Source organism: Pongo abelii, chromosome 7, assembly GCF_028885655.2.
Source record: "Pongo abelii isolate AG06213 chromosome 7, NHGRI_mPonAbe1-v2.0_pri, whole genome shotgun sequence".
Taxonomy (NCBI): domain Eukaryota; kingdom Metazoa; phylum Chordata; class Mammalia; order Primates; family Hominidae; genus Pongo; species Pongo abelii.
In genome coordinates, this window is record NC_071992.2 from 125,142,792 (window position 1) to 125,166,258 (window position 23,467).

General features: G+C 39.4%; 1 protein-coding gene across 1 annotated transcript in view; it reads left to right on the forward strand.

Annotated features, from left to right (window-relative positions):
- The first annotated feature begins 5,958 nt into the window (after positions 1-5,958).
- TRHR (thyrotropin releasing hormone receptor) overlaps positions 5,959-23,467 on the forward strand; it is a 37,876-nt gene continuing 20,367 nt past the window's right edge. Inside the window, exons 1-2 of the mRNA XM_002819352.4 lie at positions 5,959-6,257; positions 6,802-7,678. Of these exons, the coding sequence (XP_002819398.2) occupies positions 6,890-7,678 (789 nt within the window). The 5' untranslated portion in view covers positions 5,959-6,257; positions 6,802-6,889. The remainder of the gene's footprint in view (positions 6,258-6,801; positions 7,679-23,467) is intronic.

The window sequence follows — 23,467 nt, forward strand, 5'->3', positions numbered from 1 at the left end:
TGTCCCTTTAAAATAATTATTTCTCATATCTTTTCTACATGTATGCATAATAAACCATGTCTTCCTCATTTTATATTGTGTGTTTTGTGAACCAAATATTTTATAAGTATCTATTTTTTTAAAGAAGCAAATTGAAGCCAAACAAGAGAAATAATAATGATAATAGAGAAAATAGTAAACAATTAAACTAAAGGTTGATCATTTGTAAATGTCAATAAAATAAATAAACCTATAGCTAGACTTATCATGAAAATAAGGAGATTGCATGAATTGCCAAAGGAAAAAATAAGAGTGAACGTCACCATACATTGAGTAGATATTATAAAGAGGGAAATGTTCTGAAAACTTAATGCAAATAAAATAGAAAACATTAGCTAAACAGGATAAATTCACTGAAAGACAAAGTAATAAAAACTACTTAAGAAGACATAGATAACATGAATAGCTCCAAATAAAAATCACATTTCCAATTAAAACCCTTTCAACAAAGAAAACTCCATGCTCATATGACTTCAGTGATGAACTCTACCAGATATTTAAAGAGGAAATAATACTAATCCTGTAAAAATATTTCAAAATATATAGGAAGTCGGAAGACTTATCAACTTATTTTATCAGATCAGTGTTGACTTGTTACAAAAAACAGACAAAGACATTATAAGAAAAGAACTACGTGAACTGGGTAATTTATAAAGAAAAGAAGTTTAATTGACTCAGAGTTCCACATGGCTGGGGAGGCCTCAGGAAACTTACAATCATGGAGGAAGGTGAAAGGGAAGCATGCACCTTCTTCACAAGGTGGCAGGAGAGAGAGAGTGAGAGGGAAGTGCCACACTTTTAAACCATCAGATCTCATGAGAACTCACTTACTATCATGAAAACAGCATGGGGTAAATCCATCCCCATGATCCAATCATCTCCCACCAGGTCCCTCCCCTGACATATGGGGATTACAATTCGACATGAGATTCGGGTGGAGACACAGAGCCAAACCATATTATTTTGTGCCTGGCCCCTCCCCAATCTCATGTCCTTCTCACATTGCAAAATACAACTATCCCTTCCCAACAGTCCCCCAAAGTCTTAACTCATTCCAACATTAAGTCAAAAGTCCAAGTCCAAACTCTCATCAGAGATAAGGCAAGCCCCTTCTGCCTATGAGCCTGTATAATCAAAAACAAGTTAGTTACTTCCAAGATACAGTGGGGATACAGGCACTGGGTAAATGCTCTTGTTCCAAATGGGAGAAATTGGCCAAAACAAAGAGGCTACAGTCCCCGTGCAAGTGCAAAATCCAGAAGGACAGCCATTAAATCTTAAAGCTCCAACATAATCTCCTTTGACTCCATGTCTCACATCCAGGGAATGCTGATGGCAAGAGGTGGGTTCCCAAGACCTTGGGCAGATCCACCCCTGTGGCTCTCCAGGGTACAGCCCCCGTAGCTGCCTTCATGGGCTGGCATTGAGTGTCTGTGGCTTTTCCAGGTGCACAGTGCAAGCTATCAGTGGATCTGTCATTCCGGGATTTGGAGGAAGATGGTCCTCTTCTAACAGCTCCACTAGGCAGTACCCCGGGGGGGACTCTGTTGGGTGCTCCAACCCCACATTTCCCCTCTGCACTGCTCTAGTAGAGGCTCTCCATGAAGCCTCTGCACCTGCATCAGACTTCTGCCTGGATATTCAAGCATTTCCACACATCCTCTGAAATCCAGGTAGAGGTTTCCAAACCTCAATTCTGGCATTCTGCACACCTGCAGGCCCAACATCACATGGAAGCTGCCAAGACTTTACATACTGATTCCAGTGACCAAATCTTTGCCATGGTTTCTATGTCTGAATCTTAACTCACTCAATACACTGCACCACATTCAGCACTTCTAAATTCAGAAACCTGAATAGTTATTTCTCACAGGAACCAGAGTCTTATGCCAGTGCTCTCTGTTGCCAAATTTTCTACAGCTGTCACCTTTCTGAACGTTGGTGATTACTTAAGACCCAGTTTATTTCAGCTGCCTGGCCTTCCCGCAGCCTGGATTAGCCCATACCACCAATTTCCCATCTCCAGACACCAAATTTTATTGGCATGGCTCAGTGGTTCTCAAACATCATTGTACACACCAAAGCTTGGGCTTCACTTTATGACTAATTAGCTAAGAATGTCTGAGAGAGGGACCCACGTTTCCGTAATTTTAAAAACTCTCCAGTTGATTCTGAAATTCAGCCAGGGATGAGAAGCCTGAGAATAGAATGAGGTAAGTGACGGCACAAAGTGTAGGGAGCTCCAAACAACTCAGCTATCAAGATAACATTTTACTATTAAAATACCTTTAAAAATCAAAATCACCGGAAAATAATCCATAATAAACAAAACATCAAAAATGTAAGTAAGGGATTAGCACTTTGAGTCTGAGGCAAAAGGCAAAATTCATAATACTGATCCTGCCTTTTAAAAAAAGAAATGTTCTCCCATTTTTGTGCAGTTGTTTGCACATAGGAAGCATTTATATTATCTGAGTTTACAAATAGAAAACCTACCTTATGAAATCATTGAAAATATAATTTTGCAAAGAGCATGAAATTGATTGAAAGTTTATTGAGAAGATGAAAGTTGATTGATAGTACCGTACTGAATAGGCAAGTCTGGGGTGGTAAACTCAGAAATGCAGCCTCTCCAGAGTTGAAAGAACAAGTTTAGGGGTAGAAGGAAGCGGGACCAAGGAGAGTCTGAGTCAGTGCACAAGGGAGAGCGCCTTTATTAGAAAACCTGCCTGGTGGTCATCAGATGGTTGTCTCATCACCAGCTCAAATGCGTCATGGCCAAAGCTGAGTCACTGAGTCATAAAATCACTCCCCTGTCTCCACAAATCACTGGCCATTTTACACAGCTGACTCTTGTAATATTCTATTACTTCTAGTCAGAATGTCTTCACTTACCCCACCTTTCAAAGGAAAGCTGTGCTTTTCTTCAAGGCTGTTCCTGAGAACAGATGTTCTCAGATGTTACGTTGCCTTAGAAGCCCTCTCTGTGCCTCAGCTGACTGCCCTGACCACCCACAAATGCCTTCCCTTCATAGTCCAAACCCTGTGATTGCAATTTTTAGTGCATATCTCACTGTAACTGTTTAAAAACCTGCTGCTCCCAATAGACCACAACCTACTTGGAGGTAAAAACAAAATTTTATGTACTAGCTGCCTGACACATAGTAGGAGCTTAATAATGTGTTAAAAAAACAGAGACACAGAAAAGAGGCTCCGAATAATGGCCTTGCCTGTAAGTGTTGAAGAATGGCAATAAGAAAAGAATGGAGTGGAGGTGGAATTAAGACAGCAGGTAGCAGTATATGGCTTCTCTCCTCTCATCTTGACAACTCAACTATAAGACTTGAAGTAAGCTGTTTTTAGGAGGCCTAAAGGCCAACTAAACTCCTTAGGGGAACAAGATGGGAAGATGGGCTTTACGAAGTAAGACTTTTCGAGAGGAATTTTGGTTTAGAAGTGGTGGGGATAGGGTGCAGTAAGGAGGAAACACCTTCATCTTAGAAAGCATTTTTCATTCTGAAAAGCAGGAGGCTAGACAAGAGACAAGCTTTTCAGAGTAATCTCTGTCCTCTAGGCCAGGGAGAAAGGCACAGGGGATATCCATTGTCCAGCCTCCTAAACCAAGTGGAGGAGAAAACTAAAACTCAGACAAAAATCCTGCTTGGGATAAAAGAATGTGCATTTGGCTGGTGCCCTCCCCTGTCTCTCTCAGGAACTTGGGTTTGATGTAGGGGTCAGAACTTAAATGGTGGCAGAAGGCAGGTATGCATGACTGAGAGGTGCTGGAGGTAGTGTGGAGTGAGGAACAGGATGCACGTCCTGCACCAGGGACCCCTACAAACTCCTGACCACAACACCCACTCAGCCACAAATGATTATTTCTGTGAAGAAATGCAAGCCCCTGGTTGCCAGACCTTTCACGTGTTTATGATAACAATCCCTAAAATTTAATATTCAATTTCTCAATTTTGAAAGGTAAAAAATAATAAATTGTGTTAAATCCCTTGGGCTTACCATGTACAGGCCAAACAATACATGTCTGAAGGCTGAATGTGGGCTCACAGGTCATTAATTTGTAACTACAAATAATTGGGAAGGAGAAATGGGTATTCAAGGATTCCTCAATGGTTCAACGGGTGAAAGTTCATCCAGAACTTCACTTTCACCTTCATCTCATTGTTATCCATCCTTGTGCATGTCTTTGATATCCCTATGGTCCTGTCTACTCAAAATAGACTCTTCCATTGACCTCTTCTAGAGGTTTTGGTGTTTTTTGTTTGCTTGTTGTTGTTGTTTGGGTTTTTTTGTTTTTTGTTTTTTCGAGACAGAGTTTTGCTCGTCACCCAGGCTGGAGTACAATGGCGTGATCTCGGCTTACTGCAACCTCTGCCTCCCAGATTCAAGAGATTCTCCTGCCTCAGGCTCCCAAGTAGTTACGATTACAGGCGCGTGCCACCATACCTGGCTAATTTTTGTATTTTTAGCAGAGACGGAGTTTTGCCATGTTGGCCAGGCTGGTCTCAAACTCCTGACCTCTGGTGATCTGCCCACCTCGGCCTCCCAAAGTGCTGGTGGGATCACAAGCATGAGCCACCATGCCCAGCCTAGAGATCTATTCTTAATCCACCAGTTACCTTACAGGAAATTTAGCTAAGGGTATTTTTCATTGTCAGTTAATAAAATAAAAGTGGAGAAGCATCAGCATTTGATGTATTCAGTTGGTATCTTGAGAAAAGATACATGTTTTCTGAGCTTCCATTTAAAAAATACAGATTTAAGACCAGGCATAGTGCCTCACACCTGTAATCCCAGCACTTTGGAAGGCTGAGGTGGGTGGGTCACTTGAGCCAAGAAGTTCAAGACCAGCCTGTGCAAAATAACAAAACCGCATCTCTACAAAAAAATACAAAACTTAGCCGAGCATGGTGGTGTGCACCTGTAGTCTCCGCTACACAAGAGGCTGAGGTGGGAGGATCACTTGAGCCCGGGAGGTCGAGGCTGCAGTGAGCTGTGATCATGCCACTGCACTCCAGTCTGGGTGACAGAGTGAGATCCTGTCTCAAAGTAAAAAAAACAAAAAACAAAACAAAACAAAAAAAACTATAGATTTGCCCACTGGCTACTTTAGAGAAATAATAACGCTGAAGTGTACTTTTCTTCAAAAGATGTGTCTATAAATTTTCATTTCAGAGGTTTGGTAACAGAATGGCACTGGTATAGATTTTTACTAGATGATTTTTCCACCTAGAAATAAAATGAGACAAAACATTGCTAGGTGGTTCATGTGATTGGAAATCCAGAGGACAGGTGAAGGGGAAAAGCACCCAGGGCCAATAGAGAGATTCTACAAAGTGGTCCAGAAATAAGAGTTGAAAAAACTTAACAGACCCTACGCAGTTTAAATTGATGTTCCTAGCTCAAAGAGGCCTTTTAAAAATAATTGTTATAAGCATCAGAAGATTGCAGCTGAAATGGTTTGAAATCAACTTTAACTAATTTTCCATTCACAAAATATGAGAGGAGGAAGCCAATTGTACTGATTCACTTGAGAAAGAGTACAAGGGTTTTCATAGTAGAGAAAGAAGTTGATTTCAGCTCAGACAGATATTTCAAGCTTCAAGGGCCATGTCTAGACTGAGAAGGATTTGCTAACCCCAAAGTCCTATCAAGCAAGGAGTGTAAATGTATTTCAGAGCAGCTCAGGTACTAGAGTTTCTGCAGAACTTAGACGATAAGCAACGACAAAGCCAGCTGCTTCTAGACCCCTGGCTTATGATTTCAGCTTTCCAAATTAAAGACTGTCTTATCAGCACATTTAATAGTAAATCCTCCAAGAGCAGAAGACTCTGAATCAGTGAGGACTGACTGGCATCTGTGAGAGAGAGTGTGTGTGTGTGTGTGTGTGTGTGTGTGTGTGTGTGTGTCTCTGTGTGTGAGAGAGCGAGCGAGCGTGTATGTTCTCATTAGGGGACGATCTATGATTTGACAGCCTCACTGCTGCTGCTCCTGCTGCTGCTTCTGCTTCTGCTGCGGCTGTATGGTTTGTCATTAGTTGGAAAGGGCTGTGAGGGTTTGGAGAAACTGCAGTTTTAAAGATTGAGCACTGCTAAGTGGTCTCCCTCTCAAATAGAGTAGACGAGATTTTCTGCAAGATTAGAAACTTGGAACTATTACCACTTCATCTACCCAGAAAATCAGGCAGCGCTACAGAGGATAAGGTAAGAGAAGAAATTGTCCTCTCTTGAATCTGTGGGGCAGCGGGCATGGGGAAATGTCATCTCAAAGGCTTGCTATTTTATACCAAAGACATCTCACCCTCTGAGCGCAAAAGAGGCAACAGCTAAATTTGTAACAAGCTTGATTATTGAGCTTCTTGGCTTTTTCCTCTGGTATCTTTTTCTTCTTTATTATACTTTTGCCAGGCATCTAAGAGGTGTATTCATATTTATTTTTCAGTTAGCAGATATTGTTTAGTTTTTTTCAATTGGGCACTGTTTCAAAACAAGGAGTTTATACTGTTTCTCTTTCCTTAAGCATTTTATTCTATTAAGAGGGAACTGGTCCCTCTTAATGTGAGCTGGTCAAAACAGCTACTCCATTCTACACTAGAGATGCAATAAAAGAAGTTTTAAGAAGTACACATAAGCCCTATTCCCACAGAAAAATGGGAAGTGAAAGGAGTGGAAGTGAGGGTTATTTGTGATTGGGACTTGATCAGAAATTGTAACACCGTTAATGAATATGTACTATGACCCTTCACAGGGGGATGGAACTGCTGCAATAAAGGTGGGCGCTGGAAAGAAGATGTTTTGAGAAGTCAGTGTTTCCGAGAAACTTTAAGCCACTAAAGATGGAAAACGAGACAGTCAGTGAACTGAACCAAACACAGCTTCAGCCACGAGCAGTGGTGACCTTAGAATACCAGGTGGTCACCATCTTACTTGTGCTCATTATTTGTGGCCTGGGCATTGTAGGCAACATCATGGTAGTCCTGGTTGTCATGAGAACCAAGCATATGAGGACCCCCACAAACTGCTACCTGGTGAGCCTGGCAGTAGCTGATCTCATGGTTTTGGTGGCTGCAGGCCTCCCCAACATAACAGACGGTATCTACGGTTCCTGGGTCTATGGCTATGTTGGATGCCTCTGCATTACTTACCTCCAGTATTTGGGAATTAATGCATCCTCTTGTTCAATAACAGCCTTTACCATTGAGAGGTACATAGCAATCTGTCACCCCATCAAAGCCCAGTTTCTCTGCACCTTTTCCAGAGCCAAAAAGATTATCATCTTTGTCTGGGCTTTCACATCTCTTTACTGTATGCTCTGGTTCTTCTTGTTGGATCTCAATATTAGCACCTACAAAGATGCTATTGTGATATCCTGTGGCTACAAGATCTCCAGGAATTACTACTCACCTATTTACCTAATGGACTTTGGTGTCTTTTATGTTGTGCCAATGATCCTGGCTACCGTCCTCTATGGATTCATAGCTAGAATCCTTTTCTTAAATCCCATTCCTTCAGATCCTAAAGAAAACTCTAAGACATGGAAAAATGACTCAACCCATCAGAACACAAATTTGAATGTAAATACCTCTAATAGATGTTTCAACAGCACAGTATCTTCAAGGAAGCAGGTAAGCAAAACTGAAACTCCAAGTCAATAGAGGAAATGTGGGATAGAGTTCCTTGGAGATGGGAACAACTTTGCCCTGTTTAGCTGATGGTGAAACCAAAATACAATCATGCGAATGTTTCACAGTGTAAGCTTCTGCCTAACATATTAAATCCATCTCTAAAGCAACTGAAGATCTAAAAATAGATAGGGAAAATTTGATAGCACATCAGCAGGTATCAGTTCAGGTGCTATTAAGGTACAAAGAAATACAAACAGAAACTCTAGAAATTCACCTTTAATATGTTTGTGCTTCTCTGGAAATGTTATCAGAATATTTGGACAATTTCTGGCTTCTGTAGGAAAGAATTCTATTGCATGATAAAGAATTATATCTTTAAAAATTCTATTGCACAACAAATATTTGACAAGACAGTTTGAGAACAGGTTAATTTAAAAAAAATGAAACTTTCTTTGCCATTCTATAGTTACTCACAATGGAGACATATACCTGAGAAAGGTTCCTGGATTTATTTTTGGTAGTCTTAGTGGGGAAAGATTCTATCACCCTATCCTCCAGCTCCCTACACAGTGTCCCAGCATGCAGAAGCTGAAAATGCACTTTGCTCAGGAAATGTTCTAATAAAAAAGACAACATCAAGCTCAATTATTCATAAAGAACGATTGAAATGTTTTTAAAAAATTGTTTTTTTCCTGCTAAGCATACCTAAAAATTCTTTTATACTTTTAAATCACCTGAATGCACATATAATTAGTTGAATAGTGGTTTTACTAGTGAACCAAGTGCAAAACTTTATTGCAGTATTTATGAAATGATATAGGAATAAAATACTTTTATCTCATTTACACATTTATCTATATTTATACAATTGTTCTAGGTTACTTACAAACTTAGCTTTAAGTTTCTTTTCCTTCTTTGTTAAACATAATGAACACATGATAAATATTTATTCTCATAGCTGAAAAAGAAAGCTAAACTTGAAATCAACATGCTGATACTTTTAAATGGTTGAATTTTCTCATATTTCTTGCAAGGAATATAGTTCTTTCTGTGTACATAGCTAGAAACTGAGTGTACTTTGTAAAAAAAAGTATACATATGAATCATTCACACTGTTACTTCATAAACTCTAGCTGATATATGCATTGTAACTGGACACAGCGAAATAAACTGCTAAAAAATTGAAGTGTTTTAGATATGCGTGAAGTGAATAATGAGCCACAACTTAAAGGAAACATATACTGCATTTTAAATGGTGCTGTAATACTTGGTTTATATAATACTTATTATTAAAGATAACTAGATGACAGAAGAAAGACCTAAACAACTATTGTCAGCTCTTAGATTTCTTTTGCCTTGGATCTAGCAGTGACACCTAATATAAGGCTTATTTGGCCATTTATTACCCAAAACTTGATTAATGGAAATTTAGAGAGATCTATTGACTATCTTCCAAGACAAATGTTGACAAATATAATAAGAAAGTAAAGAATATGTACATCTCAATTAGACACCAAACATGGGTTAATGTCTGCAGCAAGGAAGGTCAGGGAGTAAATTCATTCATTAGACTCCAATTTGCATTCCTGTTATAAATTTTTAAAACTTGTTTGTCTTGTCTAATGTCCTTTCTTTCCATTACAGTCATTAGTACCTATCAGCATTAATATGCTTTAATTTGCTAATTATGTTACATGTCCACAGTCTCATTTCAAAGCTGTTACCGATAAGCTGTCCTTACAGAGGCTGTATGCCTCTGTAAGACTTGGCTCCAAACAACCTTGGCCTTAAATACCAGGATTCCATTCAAACTCTATAAACTTGGATAAGCAGAACTCTGTGGGCCTTAGTTTTGTCATCTGTTAAATGAGATAAATAGCAATATCCAAGATCAGTGTGAGGATCCATGAAATACGTCATGAAAGATGCCTAAAGTGGAGTGGTGATTAATGCCTGAGTGTTAACTAGGCTCCTTCTTAATTTTTAAAAATATATTGGCAACTGTGAGGGAACTACAGGTTTTTCCTTAAAAATACACATTCACTGCTTTAACAAAGATTACTTGTTGAACAAATGTGTATATGACATGGTAACTTCTTTAAGGAGTTTTTTTAAACAATTAGAGCATTTGGAAATACATTCTGAGCATTTGGGGTTGTCACATTAACACCACTGTCAGTTAGCCTCCAAGAATAAGGAATGAAGTTCCCTTGTTGCAATTACCAATAACACCCTAATTGAGAAACACGGAGTGACATATAAGCCAATAGGATTGTATTTAAGTAATGTGTCTTGTAATTCAACCCTGATTATAGATGGGATGGGAGTTCAGAGAAAAGCAGGAAAATTACCGGGCTACAGGGATCAAAGAAGTCTTCATGGAAGAGGTGGCATTTGAGATGGCTCTGGAAGGATGAAGATAATTTGAAAATAAAAGTCAAGAAGAATGGTATTCCATGCATAAAGGACAAGATGTAGTGGCTGGGATGAGAATGGCATGGGTTTGGAGAGGGGCCAAGAAGGGGCACATAGAGTGGGACTTATGGGATGGAGCGACTTAGTTGTCTGAAATGAATGATGTATTTGTGGGAGTGGTAAAAAGTAAGACTGGATTGATGTGTGAAAGTGAAAGAAGAGAAGGAGACAGACAGACAGAGAAGGCTGTGGAGGATCCAGACAATCAGGCAAAGAAAGGAATTTGAACTTAATGCAGAGGCAACAAAGAATGTGAGTGATGAGCAGGGAGCAGCAATGATGAAATGGTGTTTAGGGATGAGAAATCTGATAGCTGTGGGGGAGGCAGATTTGAAGAGAGAGAGATTGGTGGAAGAAAGACCACTCTGGAAGTTGTTAGTAGTGATACAGGCATGAGGCAGTAAGATCCTCTATCAGGAGAATTTAAAGTAAAGAGTATACCAGAAAGATGTTTCAAAGAAAGAAAGGGTGTGATGTGAACATATTAGACATAAAGGATGAAGAAAGGACAATTCAATATGGCCCCAGGATTCTGAGTCTGGAAGAATGTGGTGCCCCTGATCAGTGGGAATGAGAACAGTGAAGGGGAGCCAGTTTTGTACAAAATTAGTGACCTGCTTTTTTCTTCTTCCAAAATAGTTATTTTCTTAAACCTTTGAAAGGTTCAAACCTCCACCTTCTATTGCCAAAGGACTTTAATTTTAATATTTTCTCTGCATTTTTTTCTTTTAGGAAAGTTTAATTTACAGTTTAATAAATACTCATCTGGGTCAGGTCTTTCTAACCAAGTTCTTAAATTCAAATGTGCATAGCCTAAAAGAGCCACATTTAAAAAGGGAGTAAAAGAGCATTTACATGTAAGGGACAAATGTGAGTTTTTTCCTTGCTTGTTTTTAACTTACATTCTCTATGCAGAAAATCCAGGCCAAAATCTTTGTTTTCTTTTATTCAGAGATTCAATTATATTTTAGGAAACCATCTAAATGTTGGGTAAATTCAGTAAGATAAATTACCCAAACTTATGGCTTGGAATTGTGTAAACCAAAAGGATTATCTCACTGACTAAATATATTGCTTTTATAGTTGGTTGTTTTAATATAAAGGAAGCATTGTTTAAATTATCATATTTGTCTCATTTCAGCTCTATCTACACAGTGTCTCAAGAGTCCCTCAGTTCAGTCAATTCAGGGGTTCAGCATTATGTAGATACAATATCTCTATCATTGACTGTGTGTTTCTATGTAATTAATTGGATTTTTGGTATTTTGAAAGCACAGAAACACCTGAACATCTTAGTAAAATGTAATATCAATAAATACATTCAATTCAAATATGTACTTTCTATAGGATGCAGAAATATGCAGAATATTTTATAGATTTATAAAACAGGCTACCAGTTTTATTTCCAATGGAGTTGCTTTAATAATTTCTTTCTTAATTCTTACAGAATAACTAGTAGAGAAACCATGTAACATAGTCTTAATAGAAGCTCTAAGAGTAATGGCAGAATTTTTACTATGGAATTCACTTGACTCATCAAGCCTTTAAAATATCAGTCTTTGTTTCCATGAAACTATTAAACATCTAGAAGGAATATTGGTAGCCCAAGAAACAGAAACAACTTTCCTTTTTATTATTTATTTATTTATTTATTTTTGAGATATAGTCTCCCTCCGTAGCCCAGGCTGGAATGCAGTGGCGTTATCTCAGCTCACTGCAACCTCTGCCCCCAGGGTTCTAGAGATTCTTCTGCCTCAGCCCCCGAGTAGCTGGGATTACAGGTGTGCACCAACACACCTGGCTAATTTTTTGTATTTTTAGTGGAGACAGGGTTTCACCATGTTAGCCAGACTGGTCTTGAACTACTGACCTCAGGTGATCCACCAGTCTCGGCCTTCCAAAGTGCTGGGATTACAGGCTTGAGCCACCGCGCCCGGCACAACTTTCCTTTTTGAAGTAATGCACACCTTTTGCTGTTATTGGTGATAATGACAATGATGCTATAAAAGCAATCATGTGTATTATGGAAAATATAGAAAACTAGGAACAGGCAAAAGCCATCTCTTACCTCCTGACCCCACCTCTCAAAGACCAAAATCATCATTTTGTTATATTGCTTTTCTTATGTTTTCACTGGATCTTTTTTTAACACAATTATAGTCAAATGTATATGTAGTTTTGGCTTCCTGGTTTTCCACATAAAATTTTGGAAATAATATTCTCAAAGAGAAAGCACAAGGCAAAGCAAAAGAAAATGATCAGGATTAAGTTTGTTTCTCTGAGCCTCAGTTTTCTCATCCATAAAATAGGAAAAACAATGACCTTATAGTGCTGTTGCTGAAGTCATATGAGATATATCAGACAAAATTCAGATTTGCTTTCCTCACACCTGTCCAGCCACCTACTCTTCCCTCTCTCCTATGTGTCTCAGTGATCCCCACCTCACTGGGCACCCTCCTGACCCTCTCTTAAGCACTCCTCAGTCACACAATGCTAATGGAGAATGAAGACACTCAGATAAAGAACTGGCTTCCATGTGTCTTCCCTCTTCTCCCCTGCCTCACTCCAACTCCTACCTCTAGTGCTATTTACTTTTTTTTTTTTTTTTTTTTTTTGAGACAGAGTCTCACCCTGTCACCAGGCTGGAGTGCAGTGGCGCGATCTCGGCTCACTGCAACCTCCGACTCCCGGGTTCAAGAATTCTCCTGTCTCAGCCTCCTGAGTAGCTGGGATTACAGGCACGTGCCACCATGGCCAGCTAATTTTTGTATTTTTGGGAGAGACGGGGTTTCACCACGTTGGCCAGGATAGTCTCAATCTCCTGACCTCATGATACACCCGCATTGGCCTCCCAAAATGCTGGGATTACAGGCATGAGCCACCATGCCCGGCCTATTTACTTTTTAAAGAATACATGTTTTGGGGTATTAATGAATGTTTAATTAAATTGGGGGAAGATATTGAACAATAATGACCTACTGCAAAATTTTACTTAATGTTGACCCAGCTCTAGCTTTAGAACTTTTGCTTTCCCTCCAACTCGTTCTCGTTTAAAAAAAAAAAAAACAAAAGACTAAGAAGATAGTTACCGACCAGCCTTCACCTGTCTGGAACTTGGAGTATTAGTTTGCATTTTGAAGAATTCATGAGAGGCTACGTAAAACCTGTAAGACACATAGGAAAGGAGGCACAATGTTGGAATGTCAGGCAGTAGGGCTGGCATTTGGGACCATAAAATCTCATAAATTGTAAATGTAAGCAGCTGCCAGCTCCACCTACATCTAAGAGAACCTTTACTCAACAGACTCATTCTTCTCTCCAGGTAGCTTAATCAATGGTTAAGCTCACAAGGCAAATTAATGATATTAAACTCTTCAGCATTAGGCCTAAATTAGAGGTTTCCTGAGAGTACTGAGGCTACAGGCTCATCTTTCATTTTCTTTTTTTATTTTTTCATTTCTCAAATTTTTTTAGAGATGGAGGCCTTGCTCTGTCATGCAGACTGGTGTGCAGTGGTGCAGTCATAGCTCACTGCAACCTCTACCTGCTGAGTTCAAGAAATCATCCTGCTTCAGTCTCCCAAGTAGCTGGGACTACAGGTGCACACCGCTGCACCCAGCTCATCTTTCATTTTTAATTGTGTTATTTATTCCAACGTCTGGGTTCAACTATATACTTAATGGTGTAAATATCTCTAAGTTCAGGAGAAAAATGTGTAATTTTTGTGACAGCTCACAGCTAAGTGTGCCATTTTATTTTTATTAAATAGTTTTCTATTTTCTAATTCACATTCTGTATAAGATTTTGTACATATCCTATAAATTGACTAATAATCTCCTAAAGTTGTGTGTTTTGTGTGCTTTTAGATAAGTACACATGGTTTATTCCTAATTTTATATTTGCATAAAAGCTGCAAATATAAAATTAGGAATAAACAATGTGTATTTATGAATAATTGAGCCATAATTTCACTAGCAGAAAAAAATAAATTATTCTATATGCCTACAAAAAAGAAAGACCTATGCTCCTATAGAATTCAATCTGATCCACGAGAAACATCATAAAATCAGCTAAACTTGAAGATGACAAACTACTTTATACTTCTTTACATAGCCTCTCACTAATTCTTCAACATGCACACAGATACTCCAAGTTCCAGACAGATGAAGTCTGGTTGGTAGGTATGTTCTTAGTCTCCTTTAGGTTTTTTTTTTTTAATGAGTTGGGGGAAAAAGCAAAAGTTATAATGCTCAAGCTGGGTCAGTGTTAAGCAAAATTTTGCAGTAGGTCATTCTTATTCAATATGTTCCCTAATTTAATTAAATATTCATTCACATCCAAAAAGCTCCTAGCACTATCCTAGGTATAGAGGCTACAGGGATATATAAAGACAAACTCTGTCTTCAAGGAGCTTAATATGGGCCATGTACACAAATAATTCTGAGCATACCACTACGTTCTGTAAGAGAGAACGTGGCGTCAATGAGAGGAGAAGGAAAATGGGCGGAGGCTTTTGGAGTACATGGTATTTGAACTGGACCTGTAAAGGTGGGATGAATTCTACAAGCAGCAATAAAGTCAGAGAGAAAAGAAGGAAAGTTCAACAGAAATGGGGAGGTAGATGGGAGAAGACTGGGCATGTTCAGGGAGGGAATAATCTGGTATTGTTGAAGCTATGGAAGGGAAGTGTCTAGAGAAAGAAGTCTGAGCCAGATTGTGGTCCTGCTACACCTAATTCCTGCCTCTCCTCCCCATCCTGTGCCTTGTCATTCTACATACTTTCTTCTATGCCCATGCTTACAACTTTCACCTGAGTCTTCAGTGTATAGCTTCAGAAAAGACGTCTCCCGACCCATACATACAATTGCTTTTTGGACATCACATAATTACATCAAATCGAATAGGTCTGAAACAAAACACATTGTTTTGCCTTATAAACCTCTACCTCTTTCTTTCTTTCCTATGTTAGATTCCCAAACCAGAAACCTGGGGGTCCTTCTAAGTGCCTTTTTCTCCTGTTACCCCCCCACCGCCCCCCATAGCTAAGCAATAGCCAGATCCTAGTGATTCCAGCTCATTATTCTCCTGCTGACCTACTTCTCCACTCGCACCACTGCTGCCCTGGTTCACCGCCTCTCACTGCCCTATTTCACTGCACACCTTACCAACCTCTCTGGCTCCCATGGCACTCTCCTCCAAATCATTCTGCACATTGCTCACTAAGGGATCTCTCTAACACAGAGATACTATCGGCATAATTTTTACAGTCCCCTGAGCGCTGGAGTTTTAACTCCTTAGCATCACAAATAAGAGCTTGTCCCTTTCCTACATTTTCGGCTTCCTTTCACGTGGCTCTCCCAACTTAACACATTACGCTCCAGCAATTCTGAATTATCTGTAGTTCTCTGAACTTGCTGCGTTCTCTCAGCTGGAACACCCTTCATCTGGCAAACTCCCAATTATCTTTCAAGTCATAAATCAAATGATGCCCAGCCACCTCATCAAGCCTTCACTGAATTTCTCAGGTAGATTTATATAGCTACATTCCTAACGACATATATGTTAGGTGTTCTTCCTATGTTTCCACAGTACTTTGCATACACATGTGCTTTAGTAATTCTTGGTCCTCATAATTGGTAGCATGTCTTCCCACTCTCACTAACATCCCAAAGATTAGGGCCTTGTATTCTGGTACCCTCAGCCCTGCATTTGGCATACAGTAGGTTCCCCAAAGTGTACACCCTCAGTGGTGTGTAGCTGCCAAGGAGTACAGGCTTTGCAAGAGCAGGTGATTAGTCTCACTCCCCAACTCCGCATTCAGTGCCATCACACTGGTGGCTTAAAATTGGTCATGGTTGAATTACTTACTTTACAAAATCAGCAAATATGACAAGCCAGGGTCCCCTCTTTTTTTGGGAGAGATGATTGTTAAATACTTATCAGCACACTTTTGTGTTTGTGTGTATGTATATATACAAATATATATGTGTATATATATTAAAAAACATGTAATTTTACAAATGTAGTAAACGAAAGTGTGAAAGAATACATTCATACAGACTTAGGGGCTCGGTGAAGTCCAACACTCTATTTTGCTTCCTGAAAAATTATCCTTGACATGTGACATATTCTTCTCTGATTTTAATTAAAATCTCCTTGTCTTTTATTAAATCCTTTTTGAATTCCCAAAATAACAAAAGTGCAACTTGCTAGTATGATGGTGATTGTGTTAGTGGAGAAGATGTTTTAGGAAGATTTTCCCCCTCCAAATAGGACAGGCTGATTTGGAAACACGGCAAACTCAGATAATTGACTTCAGTGTACAAGAACCTGTTGGCTTTCCCATGAACCTTTAAATTCCCTCCACAATAAAGGAGCTACCTTGGACAGAAGGCATAGAGAGGCAGAGAAATGACCGCCCAGGGAAGGGAAACAAAATGAACAGAGGTATAAAGATGAGAACAAATCCATCTGAGTGCCCCTATGTGACTAATTTTCCCTGAACAGTTTTCACACATCATCTTCTTAAAAATATGTATATATCTCCAAGCTTCTCTGAGGGCTTTCAACACCCTTTAAAATATGACCCTTTCATCACTTTTCTGTCTTTGTTCATCCATTATCTCTTCAATTCAGTAAACATTTATTGAGCACCAATTTTATGCCAGGTACTGTCTAAAAAGAACCAATAATACTCTCTTCTGGAACATTCAGTAGAATATGAAAGATCTACATTAAAACACAAGGTTAAGCTGTGCAGTGTACAGAAGAGACAAGAAAGTGGTACTTATTGTGCGTAAGGTTGAAGAGCAAGCCCCCAGTGGGATACAAGTCACTCTCAGGTTTGAAAAATGAGTAGGCATTCACTAGGCCAACGTGAAATACAAGAAGACCTTCCAATCTGCAGAAGTAGTCAATGAGGCCAGAAAAACAAAGCCCAAGACCACCACCAACACCTGCCTTCTCAGTTTTCTCTTCAGGCTATTGAGCAATGTCAGTGGATATCACATTCTACAGACAATGGTTTCTTCACCTTTGGAGTTTCCATTCCAAATGGGCCCTCAGGGATTTCTGTCTATCCATTTGCAGAAGCATAATCAGTTTCCTCTTTTTATTCCTTAAATTCCTATTTCAAAATTCCCTACTGTCCTCATGTCATTATACATGCAATTCTTTCCTCTGAAATTCCTCCCACATCCAGTATCTCCCTTCTATTTTATGACCGCAGTTCCAGTTCCATTGTGTCCTCTCTGCACTGTAGGCAAGAAAGCTGATCTCCTGCCTTGCCACATGTAAAGAAGCCTCCTTCCAATCCCCCTGCCTTTTTTTTTTTTCTTTTTTTTTGAGACAGTCTTGCTTTGTCACTCAGGCTGGGGTGCAGTGGCTTGATCTCGGCTCATCGCAGCCTCAACTTCCTGGGCTCAAGCAATCCTCCCATGTCAGCCTCCTGAATAGCTGGGGCTACAGGCGTGTGCCACCATGCCTGACTAATTTTGTTCATTTTTATATAAAGACGAGGTCTCACCATGTTGCCTAGGCTGCTCTCAAACTCTTGGGCTCAAGGGATCCTCCTACCTTGCCCTCCCAAAGTGCTAGGAATACAGCCATCAGCCATTGCATCCCCCAACCTGCACCCTGCCTCTTGATTGCCCTCCTCCAGTTCTTCTTCCAGGGTGCTTGCTGCTGGAATCATCTAAAATGCAAACTTGCTACCATCGCTGTGCTGCCTGAAATCTTTCAATCTTCACATTTTCTATATGTTGAAATCCCAAGTCACTATCTTGGCATACTAGGACATTTATGATCTGCTCCCTGCTTACTTTCCCAAACTCATCTGCCCTCTGTCCCGCAACACACCCTCATACAGGCAATTTCCATCAGTGTTACACTCTCTCATGCCTGCCAGCCAGCATGCAGACTCCTCCAGTCTTGAGCACTCGGTAGCCCCTTATTTGACCTTTTTCTTTCTATCCTCCCTGTGGTAGGTCACCTCTCAGAGCAGGCTTTCCTGACCACCACTGGCAGGGTTTGGTGTTTCTCCCTTCCCTTTATATCACTTTGTGCATTCATCTGTATGGTTCACCATTTTGCTGTCAATAATTTTTTCAAATGCCCATTTCTCTCAGCAGATTGTGCATCCCACAATGGCAGAAACATGATCCTATTTATTGTTGTGTCCACGGTGCCTCCATGGTGCCTAGGGACATACTGATAAATTACTAACCTAGTAAAGCCTGGATATACAGGATAACAACGTGGAAGAATCAAATATGACTCTAAAGATGTTTTTCAGGAAACAGAAAATTGTAGAATTATTGAAAGAAATGGTAAGGGAGAGATATTAAACAGAGAGACATCAAGAGGAGGAGTTTTATGGAGGAGTTAGAAATATGGGATTGGAAGTGAGTGGTCAGGATCAGGTAAATTGGATTTGTGAATCAATATAATAATGGAAAGGTGTGGTGGGGGTTGAATTTAAAGCATGAAGAACAGACTGACAAACACTGAGGTCTAGAAGAATATTTACAAATAGGAGGCTAAAATGGGATGGGAGACTTGACTAGAAATAAAAGGACCTATTTTCTCCTCTTGGACATGGCCAGAGGGCCAAAGACACGTTTTAGTGGATTCTCCCAGTTGGGAGTAAAATTAAAGAAAAATGAGCCAAGGAGCAAGGGAAGACGCAGTTAAAAGAATAAGTTAAAAGAGTAAGTGGATTTATCTAAAACAGAAGTCATGGTCTTGCCACTGGAGTCAAACACAACACTTGAGAGCTGCATGGAAGTACATGAGAAGAACTTGAATAAATTTAAAGCTAAATTAGCTCTGAGAATTAAACAAGGCCACATACATATGCACATGGATTAGGATGCATAATGTGAAACACTTGACAGCCATATTCAGTTGAAATAAAAATAGATAACATTTCAAAAAAGAAAACACTGCAACCTTTCATAAACAACACTGGTGACTTTTGGCTATAATCCTTGGATAGATTGCTCTGAACATAATTATATAGTAGCTGCAAGAAAGTAAAGCATCCTATGCCTCTCCATTCTGGGCCTTTGTTGTTTGAGTTTTATGAGGATTTATGACTATGGGGAAACTCAGCATATTTTCTGTGGGCAGCAGCTCTTAGCTTAGAAAATAAGGAAGTGGCTCAGTGAGAGAGGTGGCACCATTGTGAGAGTGAGAGAGGACAGAGGCAGGGTGAATGCAGAGCACCCCATGGATTTTTAAAGATCATTTTTGTGTAGTCAAGTGACTCAAGCCCCTGGCAATGTGCAGAACTGACACCCTGCCACGTTTCCTCTGATAGGAGTTCGGCTTTGTGACTAATTTTACTTGACAAACATTTGAAAGATTATGCACACATAGAATTCAGTAGGGGAGGGCAGGAGAAAGTAATTCACTGGTAGATTTTCTGTTTTATGAGGAAAAATAGGAATAGGCTCCGATTCAGAGTAATTTACAGAAGAAATATTTAACTAGAGATTATAAGGGGCTAGGATGGACCTCCAGGGATTTCTTTAGGAATCAATTGGAAATCTCTCTGAATAAGTTAAAAGCAATCGAATCAATACGTTGGCATAAAACAACTGCAGTGCACAGTAGAGGTGCTATCCTGGAATTAAGCATGGTTTTTTTTTGAATTCCAAAATAGTAATTCTATTATTACAATCCCTTCTAGCATGTTATATTATATGGGACAGGAAAATGGTGAAAGTAAGGATCAGATAGATTCGGACAGATTTGCATCTCCTCACCTATGATTTAATTAAAAACATACTAAATGTCAGGGACTTTATTAGCCATTAGGATACAAAAATGATTAAAACAAAGCTTATGCTCACAAAAACGATCACAACCTCATACAGAAGACCGAATAGTAAGCTGATAAAGTCATAAAGAAACAAATGTTATCATAGTAAAAACACAAATTAGTGGCACCTGATCTACATGGCTTGGGGAGAGGCGGGAACCAGATAGGCTTTCTGGAAAGGAGCACTCTTAAGCTGAGCATTGTGGATTCACAGGCATTTTGTAGGTGAAGGGAAGGAAGATGGTTTATGTACTAGGACCTACACAGGTGAAGACCAGAAATCTAGAAATAACACAATCAGTCCAGAAAATGGCAAGTAGCTCCTTAAGTCCGGGCAACAAAAGAGGAGCCTAGTGAGGTAAGCAGAGATCGGGAAATAGGGCCTTTATTTAGTGTATATATGAAGGATTTGGACAAGCTTCTAAAGGCTATGGAAAGATATTGGGAGCTGACAAGGCAAAGAGTGTTATAACCAGAGTTAAGTTTGGGGAAGACCACTCTGTCTCCAATGTGGCCAAATAATTGGACCAAAGTCAAAGCCATTAGGAGAGGACTGGAACAATATGGGCAAGATATGAATCAATCTGCAAGGGCCTAACGGAATAAGGTAAATAGCATTGAGGATAGGGAAGAAAATGATACATTTGGAATAGAATCAATAGAGTTGGTGTGAGAAGATGTGTAGAAAGTGGAATAGAAAGGAGTCAAAGTGACTTTACTTGAACCATGGAGAGAGAAAGCAGTGTGACTGTTGAGAGCCCGAATTCCAATTTCACCCCTTGGAGCTAGAGCCAGGGTTGGCTGCAGACTATGTGATGTGAACAAGTTAACTTACAACCTTGAGCCTCATTTGCATATCTATAAAAAGAATGATAACAGTACCTATCTCACAAGGTAGTTATTAGGGTTGAGTGCAAAATTTCATATACAGTACTTCTCACAGTGCCTGGAACATGGAAATAATAAATGTTAGCTACTGTTATTATTAATTGAATAGTGTAACTTATGTAAATGTTGACAACAGTAGAGAAGAAACGTATTTCAGTAGGGTAAGCATGTCAGGTTTAGTTTTGTCCATGTTGTACTTGAAGCGTCTATAAAATACCAGGATACAAATAGAAATATAGATTTAAGGCTCAGAAGAAACATATAGACTGGAGATATAGCTTGGGATTAATTAGTATAGAGATGGTTTGTTGAAGACACCAGAGTAGATGTGATCACTAGAGGAAATTTTGTAAAGTAGAAAAGAAACCCTGGTGTAGCTAGACTTCTGGGAGAATGAGATGTAGAGACTTTGAAATAAACAGAGAAGGAATATTCAGAGAGGGAGAAGGAAAACCAGGAGAAAGAGTCACAGAAATCAAAGAAGGAGACTATTTCAGTAGTGGTCAATGATAAATGTAAAGATAAGGACTGAGAAGCACCCAGTTTCTGAATGCAATTTCCATAAGGTGTTGGGGAAATAAATAAGATTGCATGATGTTGGTGAATGATGAATGGAGGAAAAACTAAAAAGAGGGTAAGAATATACTGCTGTTTTAACAAGCTTGATTATGAGAGAGAACAGTAATAACATGGAGAAACAAGGCAAGGTATTTTTTTCTGCTTTATTTTGCTTTGCTTCTTAAGATAGAAGAAATCTATGTCTGTTTAAATTTTGATGGGAAAGAGCTAGTAGAGTGGAAGGAATTATTTGTAGATGCACAAGCAAGACTTGATATTGATGGCGCGTGGTTCCTGAGGAGGCAAGAAGGAATAGGATAGGGCTCATCTTTCTTTTTCTTGTCAGAAAGGATTGTGTCTAATTCACTGATCTGTCTGCAGCACCTAGCACAGTATCTGGTACATGGACATATCCAATACATGTTTGTCAAATAAATAGATAAATGAGTGAAGTAAAGAAGAAATGAATGAGATGCAAAGAAAAGAAATAAGGATGATCGTGGTTGCAGATTAATTTTAGGTAATGAGGAAGAAAGTTGTGAGTTTAGCAAGTTGGTCTGCATTTTCTCAGTGAGGTAGAATGGAAATTCATTGATTGAGAATGAGGGTAATGGCAAGGAGAAAAGGCATGGCTGTTCATTGTGGGAAATGGGAGAAGTAGGGATGGGTAGACTGATAACAAGTTCCATTCATTTTTTTAAAAAAAATGAACTGGTGTGGTAGTAAATTACAGCTGATCTGAATTTCTTTGTGACATCTAAAGACTTTCTAGTAAGTCTGTTCTGGGACTCATTCCCAATAAACCATATTTGGATGAGCCACTTTATTAGCCAGTGGTTAGCTGGCATGGTCCTCAAGGTTGTTTCCTTTGCTGTTGCAGCCAGTGACACACCCACAACAGGTACGATTTCATATTTAGCACTCTATTCCCCTTCACTGAGGCAAGGATCTTATAATTAGAGGCCAGACTGAATCATATTGGATGCATATCCACAAGGCAGGGATTTCTTCATTTGCCAAAAAATTCCATCTGAAGCCCTAATTCCAAATCAATAGAAGCCAAGTGCCTCAATACATCCCTTACTCAAAAACATGTGAACAAGGCCAACTTATGAGTAATAACTCTGTCCTCATATCTTAAACCAGGTCTTTCCTTTATCAGCATTCCCTGATGACATGTCTTATGTTCACAGTCCATTTTTTTTCTTTCCCTCAAATATCTTGGCTGTTTCCACTTTATCTTTAAAGAATTCTAGAAACACATTTAGAAGCAATTCAATTAGCCTTGTGACAAAAGCAGTGCACTCCATTTTGCACACAGTACTTGACTTTATTTTGCTACTGCCTTGACCTCAAAGGAATGTGATAGTGTGAGGTACAAATGCTCTTAATAAACAGGATCGATCAAGGGTGCTTGACTCTTGTTGTTCATGTGCAAGTATAGTGGCTTTTTTGTGCCTCACCAAAACCATCAAGAGTACTAAAGGCAAAAGCCAGAAAGCCTTTCTCTATCAATCTACCACTCTTCACACTAGAGCATCATGCAGAATGTTTGGTTGTTCCTTAGGGGAGCTCTCCCAACTCAAGAAGTCTGTTTCAGCCACTCAAAATCCAATGCAGACCCAAAATTGAGGCAGGTGGAAAACTGCCTGACCATGGCTTTTAAGCTAATGAATAACAGTTTCTGTTGCTGGCTCCTCCTCAACTGCATCCACTTCCTCAGGATAATCAATTGGGAAAGGTTATTAAATCACACCAGGCTCATTGTTCTCATCATTAACATGTTTTAAATCAGACCAATGCCTATGCATATACCACAGGTAGAGAAAGCAATCTTGATTTTTTAGAAAACATGAACACTGAGGCACCAGAAGAAAGAAAATTCATGTTCTTATATGCGTTGTTAGTCAAAAAACAGAAACTTCTGGGCTGTGATGAAATGAATTATCATCTCAAATAATTTTTCGTGCTCATTAGAAAGATCTTGGTAGACTTTAAGGAAGGTAGACTAGATTTTTGCAAACTGATTCCTAAATATAAGCCCA